Source organism: Chroicocephalus ridibundus, chromosome 18 (genome assembly GCF_963924245.1).
Source record: "Chroicocephalus ridibundus chromosome 18, bChrRid1.1, whole genome shotgun sequence".
Classification (NCBI taxonomy): Eukaryota; Metazoa; Chordata; class Aves; order Charadriiformes; family Laridae; genus Chroicocephalus; species Chroicocephalus ridibundus.
This window is the reverse complement of record NC_086301.1, coordinates 3362014-3377537: the sequence shown is the minus strand read 5'-3', so window position 1 is coordinate 3377537 and position 15524 is coordinate 3362014. Positions and strand designations below refer to the sequence as shown.

Genomic DNA, 15524 nt, shown 5'->3' with positions numbered 1-15524 from the left:
AGAAAGCAAAACAAGTTTTTGCTGATTTGTTCATTCCTGTTTCTCCTGCCCTCCACCATTTTAGTACAGATACCTTTGTCTCACGCACCAGCCTCCCAGCCAGTTTAACTCTGCTGCTTACGTGAAATTACTGGAAATGAATCAGGCAAAATACTTAAATATAGTATCAACCCCAATTCTCTATCCAGTAACAAAGATCTTGTGTGCGGTGAAAACTGTTACCTGTCCCTGGCTGTGCATCTGTGAGTGCATTCATTCCTAGAGATCTTCCACTAGTGTGTGATTAAAGCACGCCATAGAAAAATCTGTTGTGTTTAATTCCTGTCACTCTAGGTGTAGAAGGCAGTTCTCGCAGGGACGTCCCTGTTAGAGACAGTAGTAGGAACCTTAAGAAATCTGCCAAGAAAACCCACCCAACCTGTACCAAACCTGTCACCGCTTAGCTTTAGAATTATTATATTCAAATAACTCATTTCACATCTCTAAATATAGTTGGAGACCAATAGAGAACAAGGCTTGAAATCAACCCTCCAAGCACGTAAGAAAATTTAAGTAATGGCAGAAAGAAGGGCCACAGCAATGAGGAGAGTTAGGTTAATACTTCCCATCTACATTACTTGCTTTCCCAACATAAAATGTTTTTTAAATCACAACAAATTTTGTTGAAAAAAAGTTTCATTTAATTTTAATGTTTCCACTGAAAAACAGATCTGATAAAAGTGTTTCAGTTAGAGGTAAATGACTGGTGGTAGGGAATCCAGGAAACAGAAATACAGTTTCTCCCTTTTTTGTCTTAGAGCATTTTTAAAAAACTTATTTTAGTACTTTTTATAAAGAAAGATTTTTCCTAATTTCCATTTTTCAAGAAATGTTACCTTATCTTTTCCAGTCCTCTCTCATCATCAGTGTCTGCTATACCAAAACCTCACTCAAAGCAACAAATGCGATTCTATATACAATGTACATGGAGGGCTCAATACTTTGTGTGAAGGTAGCTGAGAAACTCTTAAGGTCCACAGACTCCCTATAGCAATAATTCATCACACAGGACTGGATAAGTAGGATAAGAAACAATGGATCAAATATTTTTTTCCCCAGAAGTGTCAGAGGATAATTTTTACTTACCAAAAAAAAAAAAAAAGCTCATATTTACCTAAAAAAAAAAAAAGCCATCAGAAAAAAAGACTACTGCTCAAAAAAATGGCTATTTACAACCTGTGAACCAGATATTCATTTACTCTAGTTCCACTGAATTAATTATTTGTACCCATTGGCAACCTGAACAGGAATTTGTATTACTCAAGTCTACTTTAACAAAATTAAATATCTACCTCTTTTCAAGTGGAGACTTGTAAAGTAACAATTTCCCTGGTGATATGCTGTGAAAGTTGAAGTTTCCTACACTTTGGCATCTCATGAAATTAAGAAACACACACACAAACCTCAAGGTTCATACCTGAGCAATACAACTTGCCCTCCCAGGAAGAGAAGAGCATGCTGCAGAGAACAGGCAAGCTACATTACGTACAACTCAGAGAAGACCAGAACACATGCAAACCTCTGCTCCAGAGGTTGTTTTCATTTGGTATCCAATAAAACCCAAAAGATGAATAAAAGAAAAAAGGGAAGGTCAAGACTAATCCTTGTCCCATCAAATCAACACAAACTGCTTTTGTGTTCAATGGAGTCAGAAGTTCACCCAGGGTTTTCGAACAGTGACGTCCTCCAGTGGGGCAGTGAGGCCAGCTGTGAACAATAACAAGACCTGGACACAAATTTTGCAAAAGACAACAATTTTTTTAAAAGGAAAAAATAAGAAAGCTCTAAAATACTTAATAAAAAAAAAAGAAAGAAAGAAACAAACAAACAAAAAAAAAGCACCTTTAGAAACACAGCAGAATGTCTCAAAGCTAAGCAAGTTTAGTGGTGGATGAAGCACAGTGCCATTGACCTTGGAAGTCTATTGAAAACCAAGGCTCACATCTAGACACAGGTCTCTGGTGAAATGAACTGGGTAACCTCGGCTCAGTTTGGGGGTTTATGGTATGTGTGCGTGATAGTAACAGCATGATAGACCCTTCTTACGGGAAGCTCTGAAATGAGTGAGGGGAAAAGAGGGTCCTGACAGAAATCCTTCCAGATTAGAGATTGCCAGGCAATCCAGTGTGAATGCAGAGATTTGCAAGCAGAGGGCAGTGTTTCATGCTAATAGTGCTAAGCAAGGGCTCGTTCTTGAAGTGAATGCCTGGAAGAGTATTATAATGTCACTGTTGGCATTGAGAATCCTTGGGGAAGGTCAGCTGCAGTTTGAGTCCCTGGAGAGTTCTGCTGCTATGGGTTCCCTTAAACAAGACCTTCATTTGGCAGCATTTTGAAGGCACTGGAACGCCAGAGGTTGCCCCAAGCATTGTTCCTAGAGAAGCTGGTCCATAGCTAGAAGTCAGAGCTCCTTTTACACATGATGGAGGAGTCATCTCAGTGGAGGTAGGTAGGTTGATTCCATCGGTACCAAGATCTGTTTGCAACACAGGGAATAAAAGCTACAATTGCCATGTTGTTAACAGTTTCCCTTGAAACAAAAATCATTATTATTCCATTTGTAACCTTACTTCGACTTGGCAGCCAGCAAATGATCCTTTGCTCCTATAGGAAGCTCATAGCAACCCCCCTGTCTTCCTAAGTAACATCTTCCATTGTGCTCATGAGTTCAGCTGCCTGTTGGACTTCCTCCGTGTAAGAGGAGGTCTGATTCACGGCACAGGGTGATCCATGACTTAGAAAGCCCAGCAGCTATGGGTAGCACGCTCTGCCCTCTGATGCCTTCCTACTAACATGGCATCCTTGATGCCGTGTAGCAGAAACTACAAGCGCAGAGAGGCCTGAGCAGCACAGGCTGTGGCAGAGGCATGTTCAGTGAAATAACCAGACGGGCTCTGAGCCCATATGCGTGGCTTAATGCTTTTGTAGCATTTAAAGGAGAAAAATCTTTGTTCTCGTTTCATCTGCCACTGTGGAACAGTTACTTTGCAGCAGAGCTCTCTGGGTGGCACTGCAGGAGAGAAAACTGGCTGTGGAGGGGATTACCCAAGCAGAAACAGCAAAACAAGCCTTCCTCTGCTTCCTCCACACAAGGAGTTAGTTTAGGACAGTCCTTATGGCCAGTGTTTCTATCCAGGTTTTTGGCGTTTGTTTTCTTTTCCCCTTTTTTTAACCAGCATAGTTTTTCAGTCAAAACTTGATATACTATTTGTCTTCAAGCAGAAAAATCGCTGTATCCCAAGAAGCTTCAGGTTAGCCATGAAGCTTCATGTAAGAACATGTCACCATGTGGCTCCACATTGCCTGAGTCTCTAAGGGCTTGCACATTGCCCTCTAAGGTCCCATTGCTTTTCTCCCAAGCCCTCACCAAGGAGCAAAGCTGTGGGCCCCCGCTGCCTTACCCTGAAGAGTTGAAACCGGATGAGTTCATTGCAGCTTTGGAGTTGCTCTGGGCTGTGCCGGGGCTGCTGGCATGGAGTGCACTGCCGGGGGACGAGGGCCTGCTGGAGTTCCCTGGGGAACACGATGATGTTACTGTGTAGCAGAGAAAGCAGAATAAGGTGGGGATCTCCTTTTCCTGCCAAGGACAGCCCAAGCCCGAACACTCCCTCCCACCATATCTTGTACCCATCCTGCTGTTCATCTGACTCACTGTCTGCCCTGCAGCAGCAAGGCAGAATCCGTGGGGGGGTTCTCCAGGACTGCTCCCTCTGTAGCGCTCGGTTTCTATTTGTGTGAGAAGTGTGTAAGAAGTGACACTTCTCAAAGGAGATCTGACAACGTTCTGCTGAAGAAATAGCATAACCTACCCCCAAGTACTCTTCGTGTTTTGCTTCGAGATGTGCCTGGCTCCCAAACCTAAACACCCCAAGTAAAATTTGCCTAGGATTATCCTGGGAATGTTACCGTGCCCAGGAAGCTTTCCATGTCTTTGTTCCTGCCAAGAGAAAGAGTCTGCTGTTCTTATCCTTCGTACACTAGTTATGTGGGGATACTTTCCCCAGCCAAACCCAAGGGTCTTATTAAGAGTGGCCTGCAAATATGACCTAGAAACCAGAGCAGGAGCAGAGGAAGGAGGGAAGGAATAGTGAGTGAGGCAGGTTTCTCAAGGCTTACCGGTCCCAGGCATGGTGCTATGCACTGGATTGACGGAGAGGGGCCCCAAGGACCCTGAGGTAGACACCTAGAGAGAAACAGAAGCAAACAGTAAGCACTTGGCACTATGAGGGTATAGATCATAAAATGCCACTCCTTTCGTATTCCTTTTAGAGCGTGCTGGCTCCCAGGCAGCCTTTTTATCTACATCTGAGGCTCTCATAGATATTTCTATTCATAGTGTAGCGTAGAACCACCATTGTCGTATCCAGGGCCGTGCAAAGAAATCGGAATGAGCATTACATATGCCTGACACTCTCTACACAGGTCTAAATTTATGGATCAGCTATGGAAAAGCCCGAAATTATCAAATGCAAGCCAAACTTTCTGGAAGTCCTGAGGTCCCGTTGGTAGGAGCCACTGCCCTTTGGATGTTTCAGCCCTGATGTTCCTAGTCAGAAACATCCCAGCTCACTCTGGTCTTGGGCACAAATAATCCCTTTTCCTTTGTGGAGTTCTTGATGGGTGAGAATTCTCAGGTGACAATTAGTAATTTGGTGGCTGCACGCAAAGCGAGCCTGGGGCATTTGTTGTTCAACCGTGATACTTTAACTACAGGCAGCACGTTGTTCAGAATGACTGATGAGCAAAGACATACCTCGTAGAATGTGTTCACAGGAAAACTATTCACCAAAGCTGCTGCTCTAAAAATTCATGGCTTGCAAGCAGCATTTTGTGTTTGTGACTGTAGACCAAATGTGTTGTGCAACAAGTGATCCAGCTTCTTGTGATGTTTTGCTGCCTTCTGATGCATAATTCCAAAACACAGAAGATTTCAAGATAAAATATTGCTTGTGAATATGTACTCTCCCTCCCACTCACATGTGCTCCAGCACTAACAACACTGTGGGGAGGTTCCTGACACTTTTATAGGTGGAAGCAACTATTAACTTAGAAACGCAATAGTAGCTTGTTATCCACAGTAGCCACCAACAGCAGATTACAGGAACAGGCTTTCACCAACTCTCACAACAGTTTCTCTTTTCCTCATCCTTCCCGGCAATGAAAATATGCTTGCCAAAATGTGAATGTACAACATGAGAGGACAGCTAGCACTACTGAAGTGTGCTCTGCCTTTCTGCACAGATGTAAACCAGCAAACTGATATGTAAATTGTTACCATTAGATTTCAGAGTTAACGACTAAATTGACATGAGTGGATGTAATTCTCATTCCATGGAATACTGATTCCTCCTCCATTAACTTCAGAAAGCTTTTATTTACCAATCTTAGGGTGAAAAATTTTGGGATAGCACCCCCTATTTGGATAAATTATCCTACAATTAAACTGACCTGCACCTTCTGGTAAACTTGTATTTTCTTTCTATTGTTTTCATTAATAGAATAAAAATAAATGTTGTATAAATGTGAGCATGAGATTCTATTCAGGTTGGGATGTTGAGTCTATGCCCAGCCCGTGGCTAGCCCAGCTGCCTCTCTGCAGGTGTAGTGGAAGCCCACCAGGCTGCAGAGTGGGCTGGTGTGTACAAGGACATGTCCTGTCTCCTTTTCCAGCAAAGCCTGCTGTATCCCTCCCACCCTTTTCCCTACTTGGCTGGATGGCATGTAGAACTCCCTTAAATCAAAGTCTCTCACCAGTCTGGAATTGTAGATGGGTGATTTGATGGGGGATGGCATTGGGCAGCTGATGCGTTTTTCCTTCTGGCGCCGGTTGCAGAACCAGACCCGAACCACCTCCTTTTCCATGGAGAGCTGCTCTGCTATCAAGGATATCTCTTCTGAACTGGGCTTGGGGTTCTGCTGAGAGAGGGCAGGAGGTTAAAGAAAGCCCCAAAGAGCTGTAACTTACAGCATCAGTGTATGCTTCTGCTGCTGGAAAGGCAGAGGACAAGGGTGGGGTTGGCTGTAAACTGGTGAGGGGAGAAAATTTACTTCTAAGACAAAGAGTAAATATTAGGGTGAGAGATTATGTTCTGTGACCCAGAAAGTGCCTGTGATTCAACATCAAGTCTCATGGAATCAGTGGGGGATGAGTCACAGTACCTTGTCCTGTTATTGCATAAAGCACCACACTCTTTGATCTTAACAGCACCCTAAATCATTGCTTGCGGGGAAGCTAATGACTGGTGGGCTTCTTATCACTGCACAGGACACACAAGCTCTGAGTGCTGTTTGTACGCCTACCTGCGCCATCTCAGAAAGCCATTTCTTCTCTTTCTTCTTCCATCCCTCATTTATAAAGGGAAATAAGAGTACTTATCCTTTCTTCTGCATCACTTATTTTCTGGTGCATTTGACAGCATTTAGCTCTAGGGGTTTTGATCTGAGTTGGACACTTGAGGGTCAAAAATACCTAGCACAGAGATGCCAAGACAGTTTTCCCATTACAAAGAATGCCTCATACCAGCTAAAAATGAGGTGCCCATAATGATCTGACAATGACTGTCTTTTGTTGTCGTTAACAGTCTTAGGAGGAAGTTTTGATACGATCAGGTATGAGGGAGAAACTGAGAAAAAATGAGAACTGGTCAAAAACAGTTTTGATGAAAAATTTTCAATGTACAATTTAGTCCTACTGATTTAAAGCTTTGTTTGCTGTCTGTAGTGATTTTTCTTGAAAATCTTGATGCTTAAAAAGTGAAAGGCTCCACTTCTGAAATGATTCAGCAGCAATATCTGGAGCAACTAGTTCTGTGGTCTCACAAGACCTGCTTAACGGGGCATCCGTTTCGGTGCTGGACCGTGGCCACACGGCTCCCATGGCCACACAGTTCCCGTGACACACGCCTGCAACTCGCAAAGGGAAGAGGTGGGTGCAGCAGACCGGCTTTAGCTAGGGCACCCGTCAGTGGACGATAATGGGGAGGTGTGGTGATGAAATCGCAACTCCTTTAAAACAACATTTACCAAGGAAATATTATGTCTCATTTCTTTTGTTTTGTGGCTTTTCCTGTTAACCCCTTCAAGCATTTTCTAACCCGCTATCTCTTTTTTTTTTTTTTTTTTGAGGATTCAGTGCTACTATGACCTAGCAAATGCCAAACTCAGAGAGAGTTCACAACACTTTGAAAGATTTTCCCCTCACATCTTGAAATCTTTTCTCCAGCGTGGAGCGAATGTTGGTCTCAATGCTGGTACGCTTCTTTCTTTTCCGTCCAAACATCTCATTCACTGAGGGGTAGGAATTGGGAGTGCTCATGGAAGAATCCAAAGGAGCAGATTCTGGAGGAAGAGGGAAGGCAAAAGAGATATTCAAGAAGATAATGAGTTATTTTCATTTCTAGATCCTTTCTGGGAACTCTGGCACCTCGTAAAATAAATAAAATGTTCCTACATTGTGTGTCTTTCCTCTGATAGTGATTAAAATTGTTTCAACAGTCCCAATTCCATCAATGATATTGTCCAAATCAGGAAAGAAATATGAGTGCTAAAATTTTAATCAACACACTGTTTTTCCTTTTTCCAGCTTGATTTCCAGCCTGCTCTGATGGGGACTACACATTTTCCAATGATTTAATTTCACATGGTTAAAGATGTTGACTTACACCACCAGGATCAGGCCTCATGTAGCTGAGACACCTCCTGACACGATAAATCGGTCAAACATGCAACTGCTGAAGGGCTGGGTAAAGCACATGAGACTAAAGCCATTCGTTCCTGCTATGGTTTGCAGCCAGCAGAGGACGCCAGCCCAATCCCCGCTGCTACTGGGGATTCCCCTTGCAGTGATACCTTCCTTTTCTAATTACTAATCATGGGCTGATCTCTGAGCCCTTTAGGAGTCCCTTCCTATCCTTTCCAGCTTACACAGGGAGGGACTGAATGGACTAGCCCAGTGGTTTGCCCCAGGCCATGCGACAGAGCAAAAGGTGTTGCAGGAAGGGACTGCCCCAGCCACCAAACTGCAGTGTGAATCCCATAGGGCCAGAAAGAAAGGACAGAAGTGATTTGATATCTAGGCTGCCGTGCAACCTGCTGTGCAATCCACAGCGGAAGGCGGTCTGTTACTAGCCCAGCCATGGATCTGAGAGGTCTTAGCTCAAGCTCCAATTTTCCTGGATTTTATTGGAAGTTCCTGGATGGATCCTCTCATCCTGGCCAAGACTGGTGGCATTTCTGCGTGTAATGTCACCTACCTGCGTCACTCAGCCACTTCTCCAGCAGGGGTTTGAGCTTGCACATATTCTTAAAGCTCAGGTTGAGAGCCTCGAAGCGGGAAATGGTGGTCTGGCTGAAATCATTGCCATAGAGCTTCCCCATGGCAAGTCCAACATCACCCTGCCAGAGAAGATCCAAATCACAACATGAGCTCAGAAAACCCCCCTCACAGCTTCCTGCTGTCAGACCACCTCTCAGGTTGCTTCCAGAATGGGTTCAGTCTTGTTTCCATGTCCTGCCTTCCAGAGAAAGTGACTTCTCTTTCCACAGGAATCTGCCCCACACCCCTGGAGCCTTTGTGTATTGGAGAAGGTGCAGAAAATGAGGTCATGGTAATGAGGTATTAGGAAGGGTTTGTCTCTTCATATTTTGGAAGGGGATGCTCCAAAGAAAGCCAAATTGTATCTAATCCAGCCCTTCCTCCATCCTCCATCCATGCCTCTGCCACAGACTTCCCCAGTCCAACATGTCCACATCACGACGCTTCCCATTGATGAGGCTGCTCACCTGCGTGAACCCCAGTTTGATTCGCCTTTGCTTGAAAGTCTTAGCAAACTTTTCCAGCTCCTCCAGGTCACTGGGTTCCTCAGATGCTCCTGATGGAGTTAGGTGCTTTGCCACTTGCAAATGCTGGGGTACGTCCAGGTGGGGTTCAACCGATGAGCCAGGGAGCCCAGAACGACCCACAGCCTGTTAAAACAACAAAAAAGATGCATCAAATCACAACAATAGAAAATTACGCCATCTTCTCTGCTATTTGCCCTTAATGCAGCAGCACCTTTGTAGCCGAGTGCTTCTCAGGGTGGGAGTGTATGCTGAGGCAAGTTACCTGCGATGCCAGGCTGGGTCCCGGTTGGGAGAGGAGAAGGCTGCCCTGCTGCTGAGGGAAGGAGAGGATGTTTGGCTGCAAAGCTGAGGAGAGAAAGAGAGACACATCTGATCAGAGCAGCTCCTTCCTCAGCACCTCGGCAGCTGAACCTCACTCTGCACAGGAAAGGCTTGTGAAGCTCTGAATGGAAAACGCTAGTTAGCTCTTGTTCAAAATATGAGAATTTCAGCCGTTACAAAGGTGGTTGGCTCTGAGTTGGACTATGAGAAAGGAAACGTTCTTTTCATGGTGCATTCGGCTGAAAGGGATTATTACAATAATGACACAGGTAAAATATCTCATCCACTGATCCCTGCACGTAGCTCATTAACCTAAGATTGAAGTAGGGGACAGACATCTAACTTTGATTCTAGATGTCAAGCAGCAGAGAATTTACTACATCCTTAGTGGTGTTCTCTCCCAGTGCTTAATCACTCTAGCTGTTAAGAAAGAAGAAAAGTGTGTCTTATTTCCAGTAGAAGCTTTTCTGACTCCAACTTTCAGCCACTTGATCTTATTAAAAAAACCCCGATCCCACAATTAATCTCATGAGCCTACCCACTCTGCTTTCTACATTTCATTTTGAAGTGTCATTTTGAAGCCATCTGACCCTTTCTTTTCTACCCCACTGTATTTCAAATAAATTGAATTTCTTTTGGAATATATAAACTGACACAAAATGATGAAAGGAAAAAAGAAGGGAAATCTATAAAACTAACAAAAACTAGTATTTATGGAGAGTGTGTAATGGTTTAGTTGACAAACTGCCAAGCACAAGCCTATATGTCTCACAGGGAATGTCCTAAAGGATTAAGTAGCAACGGAAGCAGTGTAGTTCCCTAGAAATTTAGTCAGGTTCTTCAAGTCTGTTGTGAGTGAAGCCTATAGAATTTAGTGAGGATTTATAACCTTTCTTGAAACAGTCAAGATATGCTATTGATTGTAACTGACAATTATAGGGAAAACTATAGAAATTTATGGACTTCTGCTGAAAAAAAAAAAAAAAAAAAAAAAAGGAAAAAAGATAATCTCCAGAATCAATCAGTCCCCACTCTCTGTCTTTCCTTTTTTAATTTAGATCTGAAAGTGCAGGATCCCATTTATTTATTTATATTGGTGTTTCAATAAGCTTTCTCTAATGCTGGAACAACTTTGAATTTCAAATGCAGGCTGGTAATGAGGTGCACATTTTTAACAGTGAAGGTAATTAATCACTGGAATGGCTTGCCTAGGGACATGGCGGATGCTCTGTCATTTGGAGTCTTTAAAATCATGATTGAACACCTTTGCGAAAGTTAAGCTCTAGCTCAAATGAAAATTATGGACTGGATTCAGGAATCACTGGTTTGACAGCTGATGACACCAAGGCTGTGTTTTCGTAAGATGAAGACTTCAGCAGCAATATTTTGTCTGTGAGGATTCCCAGCATCTACCTGGCTGCTTGTTTCCACCTTTACAGCACAGAGCTCACCCCCTTATTCAAGTGCGCCAGCCTTAGCTGTTTGAAGGGCTGCACAATGAATCACATCAGGGCATAATGAATCAGACCTGGGAACTTACTTGACTTAAAAACAGCTTTAAAATACAAAAAACAAATGAAAACACGCGTCCTCTTGTAAAGGTTAAGCCCACAGCCAAGTCACTTCGGCCATGAAATCCATGAACTGATGTACCCATCAGTCAGAACTCAGGAAACATCAAGGGAGTTCCCACGATGGCCGGAGGGACAACTTCAGGAATATTTTGCACATCTCTGGTATGAAGAATGCTTCACCTGTATCTGTCCAAACAACTAATTCCATACAACCTATCTGTGCCTTCACTTTCACTCCCCAGTGGCTGTGCGTGCACATGGCAAAGGATCATTAAAACCTTGCAATCATCTATTCAAATGGAAGTGCTCTTGCACAAAAAGCTGTCTGCTGGCCAGACTATCCCATCTTTACCAAGTCTGGAACCAAAAGGGCTCATGGCCAAACAAGGGGCCATCTGTTGGAGGGGTTATAGCTGCCGAAGGAAGTCACTTAACATAAGAAACTCTAACTCTGTAAAAGGAACCAAGTTCTGTTTTGCAGTATAATGTGTTTCCTATTACATGTGAATTAAGTTGCAGACAGTATGCAACATATTATCCCGACTCTGCCATTTCAAACAAACTAAATTATAGATTATTGGTAAATATATATTCAAGCAGTTTATATCAAGTAGTTTCATTTTACATCGCTTAACATAATTTGGCAGAGAGAAGAGTTTATATACTGTCAACGAGAAATAGGTTTCCCACTTGCCTACATTACAGGTTTTCTTTTGGAGCATATGTGCCAGTGGATTCAAGCTGCAGAGATTTTAACATTTTAATTCTGAATTTTGGTTCATACGGAGGGACCGGAATAAATCAAGAATGTGAGCAAAGGACCCAAGTCCCTTTGCGTCTGTCAGGTTATGGATCAAAGCCTGCATTTGTCTGTCCACAAGCGGCATAAAACTTCATCAATAGCATGTCTGTATCTCTGTTGTTGGAGAAATGCCATAAAAAATATCAGCGGTAAAAATAGAAACACAGGCACTTTCTCAAGCACTGAGTTCAGTCCTCAGCCCTTTCATGGAGCTGATTACACTGTGTTTCAGAAGTAGCTAGACCTCCTGTCCTCTCCTGCCCCATGGCTTGGAGTGAGATTTGGGAACAACCACTGGCAACTCCAAACCTCTCAGCTCTCATCCCCGGCTTGCTCCTGGCGAGGTTAGAGATGTTTGTTCTAGTGCCAGCATCATCCTTCCACCAGAGCAGCTCAGCTCCTTCCCTGGATTCACTCTCCCTCTAAGGTATTAGAGAGATCAACTCAACCTCTCCTCTGTTTTCTGGAAGAGATGAAGAGCGCCAACCCAGCCAGGCTGGGAGCCCAGGCAGGCTGCAACTGCTCCCAAGGAGCACGCTCCTGGCTCTTCTGCTCAAAGCCAACCAGACGCTCTCCTGAATTTCGGAGGTGGGATCCCCACCAAGCCTGCAAAGGCTGGCCCCAAGGTGGCACTCTCGGCGCACTCAAGCCACAGGTGCCAGGAGCATCTCCGGAACTGGATCCTTCCCAGAGAAACTACTGGGATCATCCCAACTGTGGGAACAGGGGGAAAAGTGGGGCGAAACGCATCTGGTAACACAGACACCATCATGCTGTGAAAAAGTAACAGATCGGATTAAAAGCGACAGTCATGAGAACGGAGGTTTTTCCTAGATATGTATCTGCTTATAACAATGCCCCTTTCAGCTTTTAGCGCTCTTACCTTGCTGTCCGGCCTGAGACTGAGACAGTAGAAACTGGGGAACTGACTGCATATGACCAGGAAGCAATACAAGTTGCTGCAGGGTGTGAAGAGAGCTCATATCCTATGGGGAAAAAGCAAAGGGAACACCACCACTCAGAGATGTCTGCTCTACACACAGTATCATTCTCCTCTATAAAGCTTCCCTGCTCTTTTATGCTGTCCTTGACCTCCTCCCCACTTTACATTTAACTGTCAACACGCCGGATTTGTGTAATTCATGCACTGGAGAGCTACAGATCCATAAGTACTCCAGGATGAGAAGATTTCAGCTGTATAAGAAGAATTCTGTGCACGCAGACGTCCACATGGAGAATTGTCTACTTCTATCTGAAAAGTAAATTCTTGAAAAATGATGTTTTTGAGGCACTGACAATCAAAACCCAGTTGTTAGGAGTAACAGGGAAACCTCTTGGATTTCAGTTTCTTCCAGATAATGTGTTCTCAGAGAGTCAACTCCCTAAAATTACACAGGAATGTGCAGCTGACTGTCCCATCTCACGAACACCGAGAGCCTACTTTCCATAGAAGACTGATTTACCAGACAGCCGTGTGCCGAGATGGGAAAGAAGCAATGCCCAGCAGTGCCTGATTCTCTGCACCAACAGCAACCGCATTGCAAGGGACACAGTGACCAGATCTGAAACCATTCCCTGTCCTTCGCCACATAGCTGACAGGAATTCCCCACCCTGCATTGAGGAGAGCGGGCGATAGGTACTGAGAGATGAGGATTACATCCCAGCGCTCTTCCACATTACGGGGGTTCCAGCTCCATGTCTGTTGTAGGGATTAGGGGATAAGAGTTTGCATTGCTTGGGATAGACACACACACACACACACAAAAAAAAAAGCCCTGATAAGACCAACTCTTTTTAGAGGTACCTTTTTAGAGGAGCACATTACTCAACAAGATGAGCTCTTTGAGCTTCTCAAGAACTGTTTTGAAGCCTTGGGGAACTTGAACTGTCCCCACATTGTGTAAGGGATCTGAATACCCCACAAAAGAATGAGGGAAGAGATTACTGAGCAGCTGTGTGGCCTTCTGGCATCTAACTTCCACTGGCATTTAACAAGAGTTAAGTGCTAAACTCCAATTTTTTACCTTAGAAAAAAAAAAAATCCCTCAAGGAATCAGTTTCTTCTCTTGTGTAAATCAATTGGAACCAACATATTCAAAGATGACTACACTGGTTCAGTTCAAGAGTTAATCTAGCCTAGGATCCCATCTCCAACAATGGCATTAACCAGGTGTTCACGAAAGAGGAAGACCGGGGCAAGCATATCAAATGCTTCCCCTTGGTATTGTCTCAGCCTCCCATTATTTTCAGTTCAAGGGATTGCCTGAGCATGGTGTGGTTTGCCTACTTAGTAAACCCTCAAAGGAAATCTCTTCCAAGTATGTGTCCAGTCTGCCTTTGAACACATGCAGTTTTTCTGCAGAAAAGAAAGAGGCTGAGGAGGAAGCTGACTTTTGCCAAAACAAATTCACTTTTTCAATTTAGCGTCCATCATACCCTCGAGTCTCCTTTTGCCACTGTCAAAAGGCATACGTAATCTGGCAAGTGTGTCAAAACCACCAGGCTCTTCTCCGGAGGTTCCCTAACCACTGCCATTTCAGACTTCTGGATCCCTGAAGCAGCGAAGTTACTTACCCCCGCGATTTGGCTTCCAGGCATCATTGATGATCCCTGCACAAGGTGACCTGACCTAGGGGGGATTGTAGCTTGCAAGGAGTCGCTGAGGTCTTCAGTTTTAATCTGAAAAAGAGCAAAGTAATTGTAGCATTAGGGAGCAGAGACAAGGGGATGGCGGAGGCGTGGGGTGGCTCAGAGCCTGAGAGGCTGGAAGGTATTGGGAAGGGGCTCCTTTCAGAGAAAAGTTAGAGGTCAGGACTCACTGCTTCCATCCCTGGCTTTGCAGAAAGGCATGGTCGTTCCCCACTTCTGCTCTCCAGTTTATAACACGAACAGTTTTCCTGCTCTGCCAAGCCAAGGGGAAGCTTGCAGTTTGCCCAATTAAAACACATTAATTAAAACACTTTAGGAAGTAACAAAGTTCCAGTGACTTAGCAAGGTTTAAAGCATGTGAGTGCTTTCCTCGGACAAAACACTGTGGCATTTTGTGGAGTTTTAAGGAAGACGTGAAGCAATTATCCTTTATAAATCACGACTCACAACCCGTTGGCAGGGTTGGCTATAGATAGCCTCTTATTTTGTTCTGCAGGTGGCAGAGAATGGTACAAGGGGATGGGAAAGGAAAGGTCATGAAGTAAAAGACCTCAAAAAGCAGTGTAATCTTCCAGACTTGAAAATGCAGCACCCCAGGCACCAAAAGTATTTGCTCAGCTTCTACCAGAAAACAACAAGAAATTGTACTGGTCTGGCAAGGAAAAATCTGCTTTCTTAGCTGGAATAAGCTGCAGAAAAAGAACCAGGAAACTTCACAGTTGTCAGCCCTTTGTGCAGTGGTCATTTTGACCTCCTTTAATGTTCAAGAAAGACTTCTGTCTACAAAAAATAATCTTGATTTCTGAGTCCACATTCTTAAGAGAAGAATTTATCCAGGGACCAGAACTGAATCCTTGTGTCTGGTTTATTCCATAGTCTCCATGTTAATTTCTAACATTGCTACTACATAAAAACAAACAAACAACTGTTACATCACTTTATACTAGCTGAAATCCTTTGGTAAGGCTGACTGGGACAGGAGAGAGGGGAACCTGTTTGGGAAACTTTTAGACATTTTTAAATTAATTCCTGAAAGCTGTCTGAGGAGTGGCTATGTGCAGATGCCATGCACAGGGGACAGAAAAGTCATACAGAGCTCCTATAACATTCTTTTTTTTCTCCAAAAGATCCAAGCAAACTATTTCCAAACTTAGGCTGAAGTTTTTCCTAAGCATGAGAATGCCTGGAACAAGGCTCACATCATGAGTCCCATTCTTCATCTAAGCCTTTCTAGGGTAAGAAGAGGCTCCAGTTTCCACAAACTGGAAAAACCAGGAGGACACCAGAAAGGACAGGT

General features: G+C 43.9%; 1 protein-coding gene across 1 annotated transcript in view; it reads right to left on the bottom strand.

The window, feature by feature from the left end:
• Window positions 1-2399: 2399 nt before the first annotated feature.
• The window catches only part of POU2F3 (POU class 2 homeobox 3), a 41922-nt gene continuing 28797 nt past the window's right edge, over window positions 2400-15524 (bottom strand). Inside the window, exons 5-14 of the mRNA XM_063355309.1 lie at window positions 14153-14257; window positions 12461-12563; window positions 9143-9225; window positions 8821-9003; window positions 8292-8433; window positions 7241-7377; window positions 5791-5952; window positions 4156-4222; window positions 3441-3573; window positions 2400-2515 (exon numbers count right to left, since the gene is read on the bottom strand). Of these exons, the coding sequence (XP_063211379.1) occupies window positions 2476-2515; window positions 3441-3573; window positions 4156-4222; window positions 5791-5952; window positions 7241-7377; window positions 8292-8433; window positions 8821-9003; window positions 9143-9225; window positions 12461-12563; window positions 14153-14257 (1155 nt within the window). The 3' untranslated portion in view covers window positions 2400-2475. The remainder of the gene's footprint in view (window positions 2516-3440; window positions 3574-4155; window positions 4223-5790; window positions 5953-7240; window positions 7378-8291; window positions 8434-8820; window positions 9004-9142; window positions 9226-12460; window positions 12564-14152; window positions 14258-15524) is intronic.